General features: G+C 34.3%; 1 protein-coding gene across 2 annotated transcripts; it reads left to right on the top strand.

Annotated features, from left to right (window-relative positions):
- The first annotated feature begins 7,664 nt into the window (after positions 1 to 7,664).
- On the top strand, positions 7,665 to 18,844 carry LOC126971867 (leucine-rich repeat-containing protein 40). Of its 2 annotated transcripts, none has more exons than XM_050818385.1 (4): positions 7,665 to 7,973; positions 16,034 to 16,177; positions 16,560 to 16,727; positions 17,406 to 18,844. In XM_050818385.1, the coding sequence occupies exons 1-4, from the start codon at positions 7,814 to 7,816 to the stop codon at positions 17,570 to 17,572; spliced, it is 639 nt and encodes a 212-aa protein (XP_050674342.1). In that variant the 5' UTR covers positions 7,665 to 7,813; the 3' UTR covers positions 17,573 to 18,844. The 2 variants fall into 2 exon arrangements, with proteins under 2 accessions (XP_050674342.1, XP_050674343.1); XM_050818386.1 differs by lacking the exon at positions 7,665 to 7,973 and adding an exon at positions 15,271 to 15,513.
- The last annotated feature ends 2,655 nt before the right edge of the window (positions 18,845 to 21,499 follow it).

Here is a 21,499-nt window from a genome sequence, read left to right as displayed (position 1 = left end):
TAAAATATATAAGCTATAAGTTTATGTAAAATTCCAGTATTGGGGCGGATTTTTTTCCGGTGCCCAGGGGCGGCATTAAGTTTAAATCCGGCCCTGTGCACATAAGAAACATGAATAGAAAAAATCGTTTTCTCTTTTTTGGTGTGTGAAGTTTATTTTCTTCTATGCCTGTCTCGACATATTTTTCTTTAGTTATTCGTCTAACAGTTCGTTGTCCAATATTAAGCGCATCAGCTTCGCGTTCAACCACTGATGTTATAGGTAAAATTGGCCCTCCATTTTGAGATTTACGATCGAAATAATTACAAAGGCGTATAACGAACTCACGTGTCTGACTGTTTAGAACAGTTCTCTGCGTACGTTCGGCCATATCGACGAAGTCCACAACAAAAAGCGTTAGTTAGTCAGTTAGTTTAGCTGGGCTGATTGTGCGTTTTTTTAAAAGAAAATGTCTTCTTACTCCAACCAGCCCAGATCATTCTAGAAGTCTAGCAGTCTTTTTAAGGCTGCAGGCATCTGGTAGCGATGCTGGTGATTGGAGTATTTGTGCCCGTTGTTCGGCCACACTGCTGCACTCCATAAGCACGTGTTCTGGCGTTTCCTCCGCCTCCATGCATCCTCTGCACATGGGGCTGTCTGTTACACCTATGATAGGCAGATGCTTGTTCAAGGGACAGTGACCGGGGACTACAATTGTGCGTATATTGTCACTGTGTAGTCTCATCAGGTTGCGGGAGAACCTCTTTGGGGGCACCGTAACCACATTCTTTGTTTGCCTGCAACCTTTGCTGTTTCTCCATTCTGTTAGGTGGAATTGTTACGTTTTTTAACCAAAAGCGTAAATAGAGTCCAAATTAACGAAAAAGGGTCAACAGTAATGCAGTATTAATATCCGAAATCCAAAGCCAGGTCAAAACTATATCACAATCGCAGTTCACTCAAAATTTGTACTTTTCGAAGCAACGTCAAGTCGAAACTGCTTTGTTTTGCATTGAGCATTGATGCGAGTTTGCCGGAGGTTAAAGTTGTGCTGCCCAGCGGTCCTATTAGATTTGATTTTTAAAAATTTTAATTTCGAAAAACAAATGCCGTGAAAAAATAAATATACTTAGAATCTACTTAATTTATTAACTAATTATACTTAATTATTATATAAAAATACTTAGAATCTTATAAAAATTATAAATAAATGTTCGCGGGACCCTAATATAGTTTAGAAATCAATGTAATAAATAAATTTTATGTCCTAAAATTATACATTCGATAAATTTTTATGACTTACTGCACGTCACTATTGACAATAAAGAACAGTAATTTGCTCCTTCAATGTAATTATTAATTAATACGAAACTTCATGAGTGGACAAACGTCAAAACGGCCATCATAGCGTGCCGTACGTATAGAGCGTATGAATCGACGCACGCACACATACACATAATTTATTCGGCCGCTAAGCAATCTTGGGAAGACAAAACTATTGACTGCCGCGCAGTGCGCAGCGTGAGACTAGTCGCTGTCCGAGTTAAATTAAATGCGCTGCGCCGCCCTCATCGTCAATCCGTAATTTTACTTTTTGCATGTCAACCCTAACGCATACCCAGATGTAGGTATAAATTTACTCTTAATTTATAAGTCTACTGAGTTATGTTACTGTTCCATTACTATATTGTGTCCCTGCGTCGTATCGTAAAAAAAAGGTTTCACAGATGATTTCACCTTGCAGATCTTTATTTTTTATAACAATAAGGGACAAGACGAGCAGGACTTTCAGCTGATGATACACCCTGTCCATTTCATGGCAGTGCCACTCGGGATTCTGGGAAAACCCAAAAATTCTGAGTTAAATCTCATATGCCCTATAATTTCATTAGCTGCGGCGCCCTTCAGACCGAAACACAATCATACTTACATATTACTGGACTACTTCACAGCAGGAATAGGCGCCGTGCCGTTGTGCAACCCACAATCTAGCCGGCATCCTGTGCAAAGGAGCCTCCCTCTGGTAAATCGATCTAGGAAGAGCTGCGTATATTATTTTATAAATTCTGCACACAAACATGTAGGAAATGATGTTTAAATGCTGCTTAAAAACAAAGGAAGCCCATTTAATTTATTTTTAGACTCACGGCCGTCTGATTTTAAAGACCTAAGGTAACGGCTTAAGAACTAATTTTCCCTAAACACCTAATGATGTCGAAATGCACCGAATGACCGTGTGGAGAAGATATTGGCTGGTCTCCAGATTTCCTGAAATAGCACAAAGAATGGACATTTACGTTAGTAATGAAAAACTTCTGCGAAATGTTAATGCTACTGTGACGTGGGACTCTTTGTCCTTGATAATATCATAATATTTGTTACAAAAATTCATTAGATAAACAAAACGCGATAGGAAGACATTTATTTAAAATTCCCTGTGTGTAAAAAGAAATCAAAGTAATGAATTTACCACCGTATGTGGTAGACGTGGTGACGGATTAAATCTCATAAGAAAGTCCCGTAAAAATCAGCGGTTTTAGAAATTAGCTTTATTATGAAAGAGAAGGGCACACAAGCATATTCAAATTCAGATTCAAATATTTTTATTCAAAATAGTATATGATAACACTTATTGTAAGCCAAAAACCACCATTGGAAAAGTATGCCTCAGACCTGAGAAGAACATGGTTACAATGTTATATCGTACAAAAAGAATTATTAATTGCCTGGGGTAATAAGGTTACATTAGAAGTTCATTTCACATAGATAATTTCGGTCAACAGTGGTTTGGCTTATGTAGAAGCTTAGAACTGGCGTAACAGTAATTTATTAGCAGTGATTTTTCCATTAAGCCCTCTTGGTTATTTTATCCTTTGTTTTAACCCTAGATTAATATTTTTTTTAAAAAGATCAGTATCATTACCTGAGTCTCTGATATTGTCTATTGTTCCTTTTTTTGTAATTATTGTTTTTGTAAACGCTACATTTCAAAAAGTGCCTAAAACAGCTTTATCGTGATATAGATCGCAGAAGCTTAGTTTACAAATGCAACAGCAATAAGTGGAAAAATTAAAACAAATCGGACCAGAATATTACCTTTCCATTGAGTTTCCAAAATTTCGAATGAATTACGAGAACCAACACCTGATTTTCAGGGTTCTGTAGCCAAGTGGCAAAAACCGGAACCCTTATAGATTCGTCATGTCTGTGTGTCTGCCCGTCCGTATTTTATTTTATAAGCCACTTTTTCCCGAAACTGTTTTAACTTGGTAAGAAGGTGTATTTTGTAAACCGCATTAATAATTTCACACAAAAATAGAAGAAAATAATAAGTTTTAGGGGTTTCTCACACTTAGAACTGAAAATAATTTTTTTTTTCATCAAACGTGTGGATACTTGTGGGATCTATGGATAGGTCTTCAAAAATGATATTGAAGTTTCTAATATTTTTTTTTTCTAAACTGAATAGTTTGCACGCGAGACACTGCCAAAGTGGTAAAATTTATTATTTCTTAGATTGTGAAATTGATTAAAAAAAAATCGAGGCATGAAATTCATTTTTAGATTAATAATTGTTTGTTTGTCAGATATTGATTATATCAGAAATTGCTTAACTGACTTTAACCTCCGATTTGCTATATGATTAAGGCGGTTTTTAATGATGTGTTTTGGCAAGATTTTCCTAACATTAATTAAAAATTTAATTTTCCTTTTATGCCATCTATATATAAGTTTCTTAGATATTACTGGTCATTCTATACAATCTCTTTGTTCAAATATCACTCAGCTAAATATGTACGAAAATTTCCACTGGATTAATCATACAATGATTTGGCAAATTACGAATAAACTAATGAGTTCATTACAAAATATAAAGTGGCACAGTTCGCTACGAAATGACGAAACGAGAAACTGTGAAATATTCACGAATTAAAAATATTGAAGCAGATGTTGTTAAGTGGGACACGAGAGGTGGCGTTACAATTGCAATCACACAAGGCCGTTCTAACGAAGTATGAACCAATTACCTTAAAGTTTTCTAAGAGCTGTGATTATGTTACATTATGATGGCATATCTTTTTTTATGAGAAGCATCAGTAACCCTAATAAGAGAGCTTTTAATATGAGACTTTCAAATAAGTATTGCACATAATATCATAAGTAAACAAATTTAGAACCAATAATCTCCTACTTGAGATAAAAATCGTTACTATCGTTGACTGTTCTGTCCCAATAAATAATGTCAATGGGACGACGTATAGCTTACCAGCGAGAGAAGTTTTTATGGAAATTGCGAGTCCCAATATAAGGCGATAAGAATGACTTATCGGGTATATTGGGACAGCTTCAGATTATTGACAGCTAATTAAGGACAGTAGAAGTAATTTATCTCTATCTTGATTTATTTATTTGTATTGAATATATAGGTATTTCAAAATAAAACAATATAGGTTCCAGATAAGTAATCACTAACATATTATCATATACTAAAACTTTCTCCACAGTACGCTCCATGCTATCGGTTCAGTTAGTTTTCGCAGTGTCAACGAAGGAAAGGACCGGATCTCCATTTAGGTACAAGTAACTTGCATTATTTACGTTGATAGGGTTTTTCTAAACCCTTAAAACATCTGTAATCCAGATGGTTTGAGGTCTTGCTCACAACATTATGTTATATAATAAAATCTATTAATTATTATGTAAACTGGCTATGGTATAGTTCAGTGCAGCCCTGTTTCACTGCGACCAATGTGATCTATTGTGATAGAGCCGGCTAGATTACGAGTACCACAACGGCACCTATTTCTGCCGTGAAGCAGTTATGTGTAAGCATTATTGTGTTTCGGTCTGAAGGGCGCCGTAGCTAGAGAAATTACTGGCCAAATGAGACTTAACATCTTATGTACCAAGGTGACGAGCGCATTTGTTGTGCCGCTCAGAATTTTTGGGCATTTTTCAAGAATCCTGAACAGCATTGCATTGAAATTGGCAGGGTGTATCATATCATAATTGACTGATGGTCAACGAACGTCCTGCTCGTCTCGTCCCTTATTTTCATAAAAAAATCCAGACGTCAACATGATGCGTATCATAGTGTCAATATTCTATGCGTATCGTAGAGATAAAAATATATACTACGTTTAGACGACCTGACAGATAGTGCGTGATCAAATTGATTTGTAAATGTGTGCGTAGCAAGTGGTTTAGTATTCTATGCAAGCGTGGCTGACTGCCTACGACTTGTCAATCAAAGTCGATCAGAGAAACAATAGAATTGTTTTCGTATTCTATCTTGCTGTATCTCTGTTTGAGATGTTTTTTTTCTCTCGCACGTTTTTTCTGTCGACGCACGCTGACTGACCTCTGGACTGGCTTCTGTCAAAGTGCTTTTGTGCCTGTTTGATATTCGCCATTTTGGCGCTGTTGGTCATGTAGCGAGAGTCTGCGGTACTAAAACTAGTGATGACAACCTCAGCAAACATCAATAGACGGTGGGGAACTATTTACAAAAAAAAATGTGTACTTCATTGCGTTCATTCTTGAAGTATAAATAACACAGAAAACGAAAGAAATTAATTCAAAATGCAAAAATACTTCAGAGTATTGTACGTTCCTTCGCAGCCATTTGTATTATACACAGGCACAAATAATCTGCTGTCAAACATATGGAACAGCCTGTCCAGTGGTATTTATACATGTCAGTGCGCACGATTATCTCAAGTATATGGTAAAGGCGTCTATCCATCCTTGTCTACCGAATGAAAACGAATCTGAAGTTATTTTGTACGAAATATATCCTTTTGTTTCATATAATGACACAAAGCAGAGTAAATAATTTAAAACATAACGTGTTCAGTGCTCGACTTTGGATTTATATTTTTGGCCAGAATTCAAGGTTTTTCCGAGATGAAAATTTGCGTCTCTGTTTGGCGTACGAATGAGAAAACAGTGCGTTGAACGAACTCAAGCAATGGACGTCAAACCAGAATACAAATGACGCAAGCTCCTAAATGCAACACACAATATATAAATATACGATGTTTTCCACATTTTACTACGCATCTAATATAAATAATAATGTATAATAAAATTTAAAAGTGGTTCATGATATTTCTTAATTAGTATACTTTAATAGTGCGACATAGCCCAAATGATCGCGAAACTGAAGTGGCAGTAGGCAGGGCACATAGTTCGACGGACAGATGGCCGTTGGGGCAGTAAAGTCCTCGAATGGCGACCACGTACCGGAAGATGCAGTGTTGGTAGGCCCCCCACAAGATGAACCGACGATCTGGTCAAGATCGCCGGAATACGTTGGATGAGGGCAGCGCAGGACCGATCATCGTGGAAATCGTTGGGGGAGGCCTTTGTCCAGCAGTGGACGTCTTCCAGCTGATGATGATGATATTTTAATAATATTTATTAATATCTTGATATAATTACTTATTATATCAACATCTCATTTGCAACTTTGGTGTTGCGATTAATATATTTAGGCATTTATATTAAGCTGATAAAAACATAAGGTTCAATCGTAATCGCCCTAAAAAAATAACATTTCAGTGTAGAGAAAGTAAGATAAATAAAAAGTATTGTTTCAGGCTGAATTAAAAATATATATTTTGTATTTTTGCCTGTTTCGAATATAGTTACGTTGAGTTTACAAGTAGGTACATATACCAGATAAAACCTTCATATATAGTACTTAATACCAGAGTACCAACTAGAATAAGACATAAATTATATTATTAGTCTATTAAATATTTATTGATTTTATATACTAACAGTGCAATCGACAAATGTATTGCGTTTTATGTTTTTCATACAATGTTACTAAATTTAAACACAATCTAAAGAAATGGCCGTAGAAATCGCATACCAACCTCTACTCTTTGAAGTTATGCATGCGCTAAAAACATAATCTGCTGATTTTTCTTATATTAGTAATAGTACCTGGACGACCAAGCCTTTTTAAGAAGGTACAAAACTTGAACAAAAAAACTAATAGGACATGTGGATTCGAATTGGGTCTTCTGCTTTCCGGATCAACCAATGTCCCATCTGAGCTATTATAGTCTTGAATATAGTGGTGAAATTTACCTTTGTTTTCTAATATTATTGTAGCAGTTTCTCATTAAAACTACATTTTTTAAAATTGAAACCTAGCTAGATTAATTTCTCGCCCCCGAAACTTCCTGTATACTAAACTTCATTAAAATCCTTAGAGCCGTTTCCGAGATTTATAATATTATTGGTATATATACATTTAATGAAATAAGAATACAGTTAAAAAGAATAATAATATTATAATCTACTCGGTTATTTACTATCAACAGCACAACCTACGTGATCGTAAAATAATCACACAATTATTAATCAGTGATTGTCAATGACTATCGATAAACGAAACACAATAAATGATATCGAAACATACAAACGATCAAAATAAACAATAAGACCAGCCGAGCTATATCTGCTCATTGTGTACAAACAACCCGTTAATCCTGAGAGTGTTCACGTTTTCCTCTTAATATATTTTCCACGTGCTTTCTCAAGGAAAACCAACCGAAACAAACTACGCAGCAGACAGTGCGAGCGAGACGGCGCGCTTTGTTGTTGTTCGCGCCTCACTCTCGCACCATGCTTCTTTGTTTTGGCGATGGTATAAAAGCAGGTTCAATACGCCGCGCTCGAATTTATCAGTGTTGCCGTTCAGCCAGGCGCTACGCGTTTCGGAACGGCGTGGCTAATATCTAAGGTATTTGGATCGTGTGGATTGTGATCCTAGTGACGTCACTAGTTGTGGAGAGTGCAGTGGTTAACAAGTGCAGTGATGAGGCCCCCGTCGGATTACAATGATGCCCGGATGCCCGCGGAAGCTGAGGAGCCAGACCGTAGGGCTCCAGCTATGATGATCTGTGCTAGACTCGCAGGGCGGGCCATCATCAGGGTCGTGGGCCGGTGTGAGGATGCTCAGGAGAACAGTCAACTAGGTCAGTTACATCACTCACTCAATCGAACATAGGTCATAAGCAAAGATTATATAGGTAGGTAACGTAAAGGTAGGGTTACATTTATGGAGCTTACTGGAGATTCTGGTCAATGAAATATTTTTTTTCTAAGTCAAAGTCAAATAAACTTTATTCAATTAGGATTAAACTAAGCGCCTTTGAATCGTCACTATAAATATTTCTTTGAAAATACTGAATCTACCATATTATTTTCGAAAAAAGTAGAGCTCGTGAGAAGAACATACAAGAAACTCAACGGCCACTCTTTTCAATCAATACAGTATTTTACAATGGCTGTAATATAAAAAACAAATTAGTTTGTAAGGTGTTGCATCCAATATATAAATCGTGTTAGTTAAAAGAGTTTTAAATATAAAATATTTCATAAGAAGTTACAAACAATTAGTTTCATAAAATAATAATATATTTAACCTGCGCAATAAACAAAGACAGAAAATAATTAATTCAATTAAGTGTTAGTCGAATGCTGTTAAATATGTTTATTAGAAACAAGTTATACTAACTAGTTGCTTAATAATACTGCCGACTTTATTTATCAGTAAGGCTGCAATATAATATATTTATAGTATGTTTATTAGAACATTAAATGTGTACATGATAATAATTATTACAATATGTATTTTTGTTTATTAACTGTAAAAGTACATGAAACAGTTTATTTTCGAAAGAAAAGATTGTTTGTTTTGTTTGAATTGTTTCCGAACAATATTATACATATACTAACCTACACAGATATATTTTATTGTTGATGCAAATAGGGACATGTAGCAACAAAAAACATGGTGAAAAATAACGCATATTGCATATACAATCATCACTGAAATCACGTCTTGAAACATATCTTGAAGATAATTTTTATTATGTTATGCAGCAGACATATAAATTTAAGGCATGAAGTCCTTATTTACAGATAAATAATTTGTTTATATCTCAAACAATAACCTAGTTTCTACAAAGAAAACTAGACAAGATATACGGTAGTACCTACTTCTCTTTATCTTATCTAATTATTAATGACGTAAATGCAATCTTCTAATTTCGCAACTATATTCATAAGGAAATCTAGAGCAAACTTATATTTACGTATCACTAATAAGTTCATAATTTATTGATGAATTTATTGGGTAATAAAGACTGGGTGACTTAATGACCCAAATTTTGTTGACCTTGACCCCCTGTGTAGCCATTAGGAGCCATTGTGTTTGATTGAACGATATGAGAAAGAACTTGGAATATAAAATCAGACATTTAATTTTTTGAACCACTCGACCGTGACTCTATTTTCTCTTATTCGGACCGACTTAAGTATTTTTTATTATTATAATACCTATTGACACACTTTTACACAAATTGTATTGGCCAAAACTAGCCATAAACCCTGTAAACCAACTGAGTTGCAAATGGGTTGCAAGACTACGATGTACTTAGTTTAAGTATACATAATTACATAGAAACATCTATAATTCGGAAACAAACATCCATTTTCATCATATTATAAATGTTTGCATGTCTTCCGGGAATCAAACCCCGGAGCTCCAGCTCAGTAGGCAGCACCACTAATCTCTGGTTTATATCGTTCATCAGGGTTAGGGTTAAGGTTATGTACCCAACGGTGACAATGGGGACGCAACGGCAACCATATTATTCCGCTGTCCGTTTGTGTGTCAGTGGATTTCATATTATAAACCGCAATAGCTTGGCAGAGTTTGTATGTTGTCTTAGGTGTGTGTAACGGATAGATCATCTTCATAAAGGAGGATTCATGGCCGTTTTCAATAACCTATCTATCCTTAGTTTAACTTAGTAGAGGTAGACAAATCTATACTTTTAAGCTTACTTACATTTCAATAACATATCGACAGATAACATTGGACTATGAGTATATTGGACATAACTATGGATAGATAAGATCTTGTCATTAAACGGTGATAGCAACATATCCGTAACTAGAGATACGTTATTGAAAACGGTAGTTAGATTATATTTAATTGTTCCTAATGTTTATGTTGTTCTTAATGACGTAACTAAACACAAGCTAAACACTGTTTTGTAATAGGCAAAGATAAGCTCAATTTTAGAGGTCGTTATCGTTAGGTCCGTTACGTCGTTACCTATAGGTACTTATGTCACTGTCTAATAAAACGCGTGCCTAAGCCATGTTTAAATTTATGTTTTGTAATAACACCGTAAGTGTATTTGTAAGAGTTGGACTTCTTCAGTTATCAAAAAGAACTAAGAGAAAATCTGGTTCACATATTATTTATTATTTGCCATGACAGGCGCTAAAATTAGGTACCGTTTAATAAAATAAATAATTTAAGTAATAACTAAAAAACACACACACTCTCTCACAACACACATAAGAAACGCTTCAAATAAGAATTCCGGTAATATATTGCTGCAACAAAGACCTTGGTGACCTCGCTATATCCGTCCTTATACAAATGCCATACATGGCATAAATGTAATTATTATACATTTGTATCTACTAGGAAGTTGTACACTGTACTGTTCACTTATTCCTATAAGTGAAAGTGTATAGCCAATAATCCGCTCTTGGATTATTTCAACTTATTCTTTATTTATGTATAGCCGAGGGCCGCGGCTTAAAATCAAAAGATCTAAAAAAAAGGTACAAAATTTTAAAGCACATCTTTAACAGGTGAATCACACAGTACATCATACGTCACAAAAATAAGCTCAAAAATTATAAGTATGAGAGGTCTAACCCCGCGAGTCGGTACAGGGATTGAACCATGTTAAATTAATACCTACATGATGTCAGCAAGGAGTCGTCACTATGAAAAACGAACTTTTGATTGGTGGTGTTTGAAGTGTCAAGAATTATGTGACAATTGACATAATCGTGTCCTGCTGTATCTCAAGATGCGGACTTACATAATACTAGCTGACCCGGCAAACGTTGTTTTGCTATATAAATTGTATTGATCTTGTGCTTGCTAGTTGATAAGAGATGGCGCTAGTTGTATTCATTAGTAACAATCACACTTCTTTTATATTTTGCATAATTCACACTATAGTTTTATAAATTTGTTAGCCTATTTGTTATTCTGGTGTGTAAGCTATATTATTGTAAAGTTTCATCATAATCTATTCAGTAGATTTTGCGTTAAAGAAGTTCAAACATACATCCAGACATACAAACTTTCACATTTATAATATTCGTAGGAAGTACATTGATACATATTAGCTCTAATGTTAAGCTTGAATTTAATAATTCCATCCACCGCCATGTTTCACTTCGGAAACATAATATTATGGCGCTTCAAAAGAGTAGACACGGTGCAGGAAACTCTCCAAATTAGTAGATATTTTTTTGGTAACAGCTAGAGAGATTCGTTATTTGAAAGTCATGCTCGCGCGTTACAGCTTCATGTTAAATATCCCGTGTATGACTGTACAGACACGATATCCGCATTATGGTGGACAGCTCACACACTAAGAAAGAATCCATTTCACAATCAAGTCAACGAATGTTCTAAACTTCTGGAAGACGTGAAGTCTACGAATGTTCTAAACTTCTGGAAGGACCTGGTCTGTTTGGAGTAACTGGCTAACATTGCACGGAAATTACACCGAATTAAGGGGTCTAATTGTGGGAACTGGAGCTCCGATACGGTACCATACCATACTGTATTTTTTTTAATATTGACACACACAAATTATCTTGCTCCAATTAGGCATAAATTGTTTAAATGGGTGCAAGATAACCATATATCTCTCTCTGGGGTAGGTTCCTCGTGTCTGAGGATCATGGTGAGCATTATTGTTGCATCTGGAGCAGATGATCCACCGGATTTTGTTCAGCGCGTCTGTAGCAACTGTAGAGAATTTGGATAAAGAGTCCCTAATTTATTTAATATATTTCCAACAATAATTATTTTTTCCAAGCTTTCGTCGCCTCTGAGTATTATGTGCAAGTGCAAAACAACGATTATATTTAGTACACTATACTTACGTAAACATCCATTACTCGGAAACAAACATCTTTATTTTTCATAATATAAATGTCTTCACATACACCTTCCGAGATTTGAACCTGGGACCTCTAGCTCAGTAAGATCACTAACACTGGGCTATATGGGTCGTCGTATACTGTAATGTTCAAACAAGGTCATTACAGAGTTTAAACAGTTAAACACTGGAATCGTTTCACTTGAAGCGCAATTTAAAGTAATTTATTTAAGCGTCTACTTAAAATAATTGTAGTTATAACTTGCATGTTTTTAACAAATTTCGTGTTACATTTATTTGCTTCCTGTATCAACACGGCTAACAATTAAAAACAAGTACACATAAGCTGAGCGTGTTACATTGATGGATCTTACAACCGTGATCTAATACTATAAATTGCTTTTGAACTGAAGCGGAAAATAACATAGCTCAGCTGTTAACTTATATAAATAATAACACACACTCACGCCTTTTTCCCGTCGGGGTAGGCAGAGACAATAGAATGCCATTTGCTTCTATCCTTACAAACCTCACGCGCTTCCTCTACATTCATTACTCTTTTCATACATATGACTTGTTGACATCTGTAACTGTACTGACTGACATCTGTTAACTTATGATTGAGCTAAATTTCATAATATATGTTACAGAAAAGATTTTTTTTAATTGATGTAACATAGTTATGTGCGGTAATGTTAAATTTGATAGAATATAATATAATAATTTTCTATTATTGAAATATAAGATATTTCAAATCTATAAATATTTTTTATTTGCCATAGGAAGTGATAATAACATAACATATTTAAACTTAGATAATTTTTATGTCTAAATAGGTTTATTACTTCAGTTTGCATGACAAGCTACGTCTTAGACTCGCGATACGCATGTCACATTGTTTTAGTGTGCGTGCGTTGCTGAAAATAGAGGCTAACAGTTCGCCACAATGTTTTTTTTTCAATAACACTCGGTAAACGTCATGATGCTTCATCAAAGCACATCAGTACGAACATGGGGAGACGAACTAATAAGAAACTAGCTCATCTTTGAAATCACACCCCGGGGGGTCTGTTAACCGCTGACACAGTGGACGTACACATGTCTACTGTGCCGCTGATGAGTTCCTGAGGTGTAGCTAACTTTGGGTGCAGAAGCCATGTCATGGTGACAAATAATAATGCCTTCCATTTTTGAACGAATATACTCGTTTTTTAATGTTGACTGTTGAATATATACATAGTCCAGTATTGCTTATAGACAAATGTGTTGTCTTTGGAAATACTGTTTGAGAACGAACATATAACAAGCGTTTAAAAAGAGGTTTCAATAGCATATAAACTTCTAATAGAAACTAAAAAGGTTTTATACCAAAGAGATACGAACTAATTTAAATTTTAAAAATCTATCAAAAAGGCATAAAAGACGTTATTTTCTCAAAATTGATTCCTTTAGAATTCTTTTTGATGTCATTTCTAACACTACCACGAAGAAGCGGCGCCCGAAAAAACCTCGCCCAGCACTCTATTTTGCGGTCTTTTTACGAAACTATACAACATTGTATTATTAATTTTGGAACTAAGATATCCCTAACCTTTGATAAAGGTCAGATATTCTCGGTAAGTATCTACTAATAATTCGTAGTAGGTAGTTTACTACGAATGTTTTTATAATTTTTGAAATTCCTTGTGAAGATGTAATATTTTAATCTCTCATACCTGCGCGTTGGAACTGGGGTCTAGACAACCCTCGCGGTAAATTAAAGCGTCGTTGATAGTTCAATGCCGCGTTACCAGCATTATTATACCGCGAATGTAGGTACCTACGCTATCTCAAATTTTACCGGTAAGCGAAAAAACTAATTAATTACGAAACTAATCGGCCGATGTCTTAATGAACTGATGTTTAGAATAATTTCGTTCAACATTAGTTAATGAAATCAGTTTTCAGTTAGTATTCTCTGTAGTTTTCACAAAACACAGAAGTTTTTATAAAATAAATGACTTATGTTGTCTCAATCGGTATCATATCATCAGTATCAGTAAATTAGCAATTTGCAAATAAAATAAAAGAATGCGACCATCTCAAGTAGGTATCTACTTAAAATTTTCAATTATTTCAGTCTATTTAATTAATTATTATAATCATTCTGCCATATAGTAAAAATAAAAGACTCCGCAAAAAATTAGAAAAAAAATTCAAATATTCTCCTATGTTCAAAATATTCCCAAAAGAAGATAACAATCCTAAAAATAAAATACACATTGCTTCTAAAGTATACCAAGAGCAGCTTATAATATTCTAGAGGCTTTCATTAAACAATCATCAAAAGTAATTTTAAAAGATAGGTAGGTAGTGTCAAAATTATTTCCTGTGCTTATAATCCTCCAGAAGCTAGTCAATTCTTTCTTCGTCGAGGCAAAGATGCATATGGGTGATAAGGGGTATGGTCAAAGAGGCACATGTCACAATAAAATAAAAAAGTAAAAAAAATATTTACTTTTTTAGTTTTTACTAATACAAATTATTTGTAAATTACTAAATTGTAAATAGGATTAATTATATTAAGTTCTAAGTATGAAAATAATTATTGAAGTTTAAATATACCTTGTACTAAAATATATTATCGTTGTATTGCAACCCATAACACAGGCTATATAACTAACTAGTTGACCCGGCAAACGTTGTTTTGCCATATAAAGTATAATTCACGCGATAGTTTTATAAGTAATAAAATATTGCCTATATTATAGCCTGTACATCATTTTGTTTTATTGTCAATAGTTTTTGCAGCGCACGCAAAAATAGGTTTTCGATTTTACACCTTATGTTACAAAATAGCAATTTTATTACGGATCCCTAATTTTGAAAAAAAACAGCCTATAGCCTTCCTCGATAAATGGACTACCCAACACTGAAAGAATCATTCAAATCGGACCAGTAGTACCAGAGATTAGCGCGTTCAAACAAACAAACAAACACTGCAGCTTTATAATATTAGTATAGATTATGTTTAATCTTCGGCAAGATAATTTGTGTAAAAAGTGTGTCAATATTATATATTATTATTATTATGTTCAAACTAATAACGTTTGATCAATGAAATGAAAATATCATTTTTTCACTTTTTTTTTAAATATTAAAATTAGACAAAGAGAGATAGAGAAATAAAACCACTTCTATGCATACAAGCTTGAAGCTATCAGTCCGATAGTGATAGTTCTTAATTCTAAGTTCTAACTCAGAACTTGTTTTATTTTCTAATGTCGAGCCAATAATAAAGGCCTTGAAATCTTGGAATATGAAGCTGTGTATTTTTAGACTTATAAGAATTGAGAACAGATTTAACTGTACAGTGTATAGTAATATAAGATAGGCGCAGACAGTGTGCTGAGTTCCCCGGATCCACAGTAGTGTGCACTTTTGTGTATGAGACAAATCAGTGTCGTGAAATCAAAATTAGCAATGGCTTCAGCTGTTACAAGAGTTATACTGCGATGTGAAGATGCACAAGAAACACAAGTATTAGGTAATCAGTTAAGTACTACATTTAACATGAGTATTCAGATAGTAGCTGACATAGGCACTGACAGGAACAAATTGTAGTAAGTGACTGCTATCCATGCTTTCTTGCAACACCAATCTCTAAAGTATCACAAGAATGTAGCAGGCCTTTGTGAACTAGTGCAGTAACAGTGGCTTCTGTTACTCAAACATCAAGGAAAGGTATACAAAATTGTTAATGAGTATATCAGTCATAGAGGTCTTGCAAATTGTGAAAAATTAACTTTAAATGTGCACTTAAATTGTTTATAGCTGATTTTATAAAATCACTGTATTATGGTTCAAACTTACAACTTAACTTAGGCTATTTTCTGCAAATGATTTTAATATGCACCTATTTTGTATGTTTGTACCATGCATGATCCGCATAAAGGGCTGTTTGTCACACATGTTAAATACATGCTTGATTGGATGACAGTGAGGGGACTTTGTGTATTTTGTGCCATTTAAGTCTCATTTGAAAAATAATTACATGTTTGTTGCAGATTTGTCTGAATGTCAACTGATGCAAGTACCTGATGCTGTGTACCATTTGATGAGACACACAGAACTGAAGACTTGTGATCTTAGTGGAAATGTTATAACTAAAATACCTCCAAAGTTTACTGTCAAATTTAGTCTTATTACAGGTAATTTTAATTAGTGTTAGTAATTAACATACAGTATCACTACATATTATAAAACATCCATGTATGTCTGTCTGTTCACAATAAACTCAAAAACTGCTGCACTTATGTTCATGAGTATCACAAATGGATAATTTGATAAGTCCTTTTTTTACATTAACAATATTTGGAGATGTCACAAAAAATATGCTGCCTGGGTGTTTTCAACGAAAATGCTGTGCTCCTCTGTAAATGTTGTATAACAAAAATCTTGAAAACTTGATTTTATTCCAACTAAATTTCTGAGGTCAAACTGAATGAAAATTCATGAAGTTTTAAATTTTTATACATAGAACTTGGATTTTAAATTATTGTTTTACTCAAAATGTGTACTTTTATTTTTCAGATTTAAACCTGTCAAATAATCAAATAGCAAAACTACCAGACGAGCTATGTGCACTCACTTGTTTGCAGAGGCTAGATGTATCTCACAACAGCTTTGTAGCCCTCCCCCATATAGCCTGCCAGTGTCCGAGCCTTCACACATTACTTGCTCACCACAATCAGATTATTGGTACTTAATTTTATTTTATATTTTAAAAGGTAAAATTTTTAAAAAGACAATTACAATAATTGATTATTAGCTACTTACTTAACAATAAAAAAAAACTGCATCTGTTATTATAAAGATTATATTAAGTAAATGTCATCTAATATATAAAATTCTCGTGTCACGGTGTGCGGGACCGAACTCCTCCAAAACGGCTTGACCGATTCTCATGAAATTTTGAGTGCATATTGGGTAGGTCTGAGAATCGGACAACATCTATTCTATTCATCCCCCTAAATGTTAAGGGTGGTCCACACGAATTATTTTTATTTTTTTGACATTTTTTTTAAATTTGTTTGATTATGAGTCTGCATTAAAAAATACAAACAACTTCAAATTTTCACCCATCTACGATCAACAGTTACTTTTGTATCGCCATTTTAATATCGGCAATACAATGTTTACTGGGTCAGCTAGTAGTAATATAATATTCATAATAAAGACTTCACTTCAATTATTACATTTATTTGCAAATCAATAAAGCTACTTATAGCAATAATATGTTTATACAAATACTTTAAGATTTCTTTGTTTTAATAAGAAATAAAAAGTCAACAGAGATTTTCTTATATAATTGTTTAAAATTATATTCATATGTAATTGTGTTTTAGGTGTTTATTTCTAATTAAATTGTTTTTCCAGAGGTTGATGTCACCAGATTATCAAGATCTCGAGCACTGGAGTATGTGGACCTCAGTGACAACCCCATACCTCCACGAACATATGAAGAATTGCAGCAGATCACCCAGCCGAGGATATCAATGTCAGAGAGACAGAAAGAAGATTGGGAAGAAGATCTCATATTATAAAACTGCATTATCTAGTGTAGTGCTAAACTTTGGGACTGTTGCAATGTATTTTTTTGCTACAAGTAAAGTACTTGGCACAAGCAACTTTTGTACATCAGCACTATAATTTTGGTGCTCAACTATTATAAGCTAAAATGTGATAGCTGTTTAAGACTATTAATACAATGAATAAAGAAATGTACTTATTACCTAGACAATAAGTTATTAATATTAGAAAATATACAGTAGTAGTTATGAAATTGGATGATGAATCAATGTAGAGCAATATTTTTATTAACTGATCATGATTCATCATCACAATGGCAATAATAATTGAGAAGTTGATAATTTTGATTATTGAATTCTTTGGTTTGGCGAAAGTTCCAAAAATGTTGCTTATATAGGATTTAAAAAAATACTGTATGACTGACGAATCAGCCTGGGCATCTACTACTTTGTTGCCTGCATTTACAATACCTGTTACGCTCAATATCATCAAACTTATATACTGTCTGGTAACATATCTCTGGACTTAATGTCAATAATGACACATCTCTTTGTTATAATGTGCAAAAGAAGCATCACTAGGATATTATTATTGATAAATAACTATTTATTTTTCAGTATTATAGATTATTGTAAAGGTGTTGTGTTGTGATGCTGATTATTTTTATTATAATGATAAAAAATCAATTTAAATCATTGGGTTAAGTAAAAATACGGATTTATTTTTCTGGTCGTACTATAATTATAGTGACACAGTACAAGAGAAACTACAAAACTATTAACACAGTTAAAAAGCATTGATACCACAAAAATATCATGACATGCACCCAACGGTAATGAAACTGCAAACCATACTGATATAACAGGATTAGCGAGAGGGGATGAAAGGGGAACGGGAGGGAGCTTCACGTCCCAGGGAGGTCCAGAGATAATGTGGCCAAGTAATATCTTGTGATTTGCACAAATTCTGTGGTATTACACATAATTATTATTAATGCAGCTTTGTGAGATGATCTATCTAGAGATTAGAAAAAATTTGGAGAACAAAGCCCCACAATATAACGAATTTGATCTGATGTGTCGTCAAATCGGTAATTGTTTTGCAAAACGACAATGAGAAGCTAGTCTTATTATTAGTTTTAAGTGATAATGATATATCATAACATAGAGTATTTTTTCTATTGTATTACCTGCAATACTTATCTGAGTTGTTTTTGTATTATAAATTTAATGTGAGGCTTTAAAAAATTTTGATGAAACTTAAAAATATATTATGTAATTTGGTAATGTGTTTTTGTTGATTAAATTTTACACTGCAAATTATATATGGGTGCATCAACTTTTATTTGTCCAACTACAGTCACATCTACTGAGTTTGTGATTGATAATGTTTAGTATAAAAAAATCTATTTTATTTACAATATAAATTTCATTATTGTCCTAATATATCAATGACCTACCTACGCATTATGCATAGGGTTGAATAAACTTTAATTTATCTATTTAATTATAATTTAGCGCTCTGGAAAGCGCAAGTCCGGCCATTTATGGAGTATTGCTGTCATCTCTGGTCTGGCGCACCCCAGTATCAGCTCTATCCATTTGACCGCGTGCAACCCAAATCAGCTCGAATTGTCGGGCACAAAGTGCTCTGTGAACGGCTGGATCACTTGGCGTTGTGTACGGACGTCGCTTCATTGTGTATCTTTTATCGAATTTAACCTGATTCCTGACGCCGTATTCTACCTTCGCACGGCACGCCACAAATTATAATACCATATCCACCATCTGGATGTGCGGCGTACCTCTACAGTGCAGTTTCCAAGGAACTTTCTTCCACGTTCAACAAAGCTGTGGAATGATCTTCTTTGTGTGTTTTCGGGACGATACGACATGGGTACCTTCAAAAAAAAGCGCGTACACATTCCTTAAAGGCCGGCAACGCTTCTGAGATTCCTCTGGTGTTGCAAGAGAAGGTGAGCGGTGGTGACCACTTAACACCGGTGACCCGTACGCTCGTTTGTCGTCCTTTTCCATAATAAAAATCCATCAACATACTGAGTTTGTCATCCATAATATTGTTATTTAATATAATGTTTCTATTATTAAGTGCATGGTTCATGGGAAGGGTACAGAAAATAAAACAAATAACTTTATTATGCAGCTCATAATTACAGAAAAGTCGCTTGGACAAAGATAAAGTTTTTATATATTACGATCTCGCTCTAACAGTTTTATTATTAACTTGTCACATCCAGGAATTGACTTCGTCCCATTTGGACAGTGAATGGGAACGAGAAAGATCAAAAATACTAAAAAGTAGCTCCAGAAAGAATAGCTGAACGGAAGGGAAAGTTATTATAAATATAAACAGTTGATTCAAGACTACAGCCAGAGGAACATAAAAAAAATTACTTTTCAAAATTTTAATCAGCACCATCTTTTAAGATTTTTGGTTCAAATAAGTAATTCAATTGGAGAACCAGATGATCATGGGACATCTAAGTCGTCCCTAAATTGAAAATCATATTATCATTATTTTTTTATTTTAAATCCAAGAATGGTTCCCAACAATGTTTCATACAAAAAAGCATATTTTACAGTTATCACAATAAAGCTTAATCCAGCCACATGAGTTGGCTGTGTTTTGGGTTATTTTTAAACAACAAAATAAATAAAGAAGCATACGAAAAATCCATAGCAACAAAAATATAGTACAAAATAATCTAAATTATTTTGCTGCTTTCATATTTTTAGGGTTCCGTACCTCAAAGGGAAAAAACGGGACCCTAATATGATCACTTTGTTGCCCCTCCGTCTGTTGGTCAGTCAAGACTATATATCGGGAGCGTGAGGAGGTATTGAGTTGAAATAATTATAACGATATATTCAAGTATTCCGTCTCTTAAGCTGTGAAAAAATTAAACTTCTAAGTTAACGTAAACAAAAGATACAGCCGTTTATGCCGAAAAAAACCTATATTTCGACACTCCCAAGGGGATTAAAATTTATAGCGTATTTTCCATTCACCTAGAACTATGAAATTTTGCAAATAATAACGTATACTATGCGTTCCGTTTGACGTCCGAAGTCCATTATGAGAGAGTACATCGCTTCCGTTTCGTCGCCTGATCGCTAGATGTCGCCATTTCCGTTCCCAATACGCGCCTACAGCGCCCTCAACTGAAATGCGCCTACAGTGACCGCGATGTTCCTCATTGTTGCGTCGTTTTTCGAACCGAGCACATGGTCGTTACGAAAATTCTATATTTAATTTACCATTATTATATTACATAAAAAATTTGTCACGAGTTCTAAATTATTTAAATTAACTTTCGAGATTTAAGTAGAAAGTAATTTCAAACAGTTTAGTTTGTCTTCCGTTCCGTTGATTAACCTCTTAAGTGTTAAAAATGAGTAATAAAGAGGTTATCGCGTCGACTGAAAAAAATTGTACAAGTGAGGACAGTTCATGGGATTGTTCGTCGGATTAAGAGGGACCACCAAGGAAACGCCAAAAGCGTTCTAGTTCGCGTTCAGTAGTGTGCGGGATCTGGATGAAAGGTTTGACATACTGTCCCAGCAACTGGCAAGTTATTTGAACAAGCAAAGATTCAAATCGCCAGACTGGAACGCGGTTCAATACACTGGTATTCAGAAAAAGAACATGGCTTTTCCGGCTTTTACCAAACTAAGAGTAAATGAGGGGCTACGACGGCTGGAGTATCCCTCAACTCCTTTACATTGGTTTCAAATGGAACGTAGTTTTGCAGCGTTATCTAATGCATTCTTGGCTCAAAATGAAGCCGTAAATTCTGCATTGCAAAATCTTGTTGATTGGTCTGCTTCTGCGGACATTCCCGTTAATGCATCCTCTATTTATGAAAAATTAAACCAGTTCTTTGGTAATGATTCTGAATATAAGACAATAATAATAATTTG

This window comes from Leptidea sinapis, chromosome 24 (assembly GCF_905404315.1).
Source record: "Leptidea sinapis chromosome 24, ilLepSina1.1, whole genome shotgun sequence".
In the NCBI taxonomy this organism is placed as follows: domain Eukaryota; kingdom Metazoa; phylum Arthropoda; class Insecta; order Lepidoptera; family Pieridae; genus Leptidea; species Leptidea sinapis.
This window is presented reverse-complemented; position numbering and strand designations above follow the sequence as displayed.

Excerpts from the sequence above, each read along its gene's own strand:
- LOC126971867 (XM_050818385.1), top strand. The coding sequence starts at position 7,814 with ATGAGGCCCCCGTCGGATTACAATGATGCCCGGATGCCCGCGGAAGCT. Across the intron at positions 7,974-16,033 it reads TCAGGAGAACAGTCAACTAG|ATTTGTCTGAATGTCAACTG; the intron begins GTCAGTTACATC and ends TGTTTGTTGCAG. Across the intron at positions 16,178-16,559 it reads CAAATTTAGTCTTATTACAG|ATTTAAACCTGTCAAATAAT; the intron begins GTAATTTTAATT and ends TTTATTTTTCAG.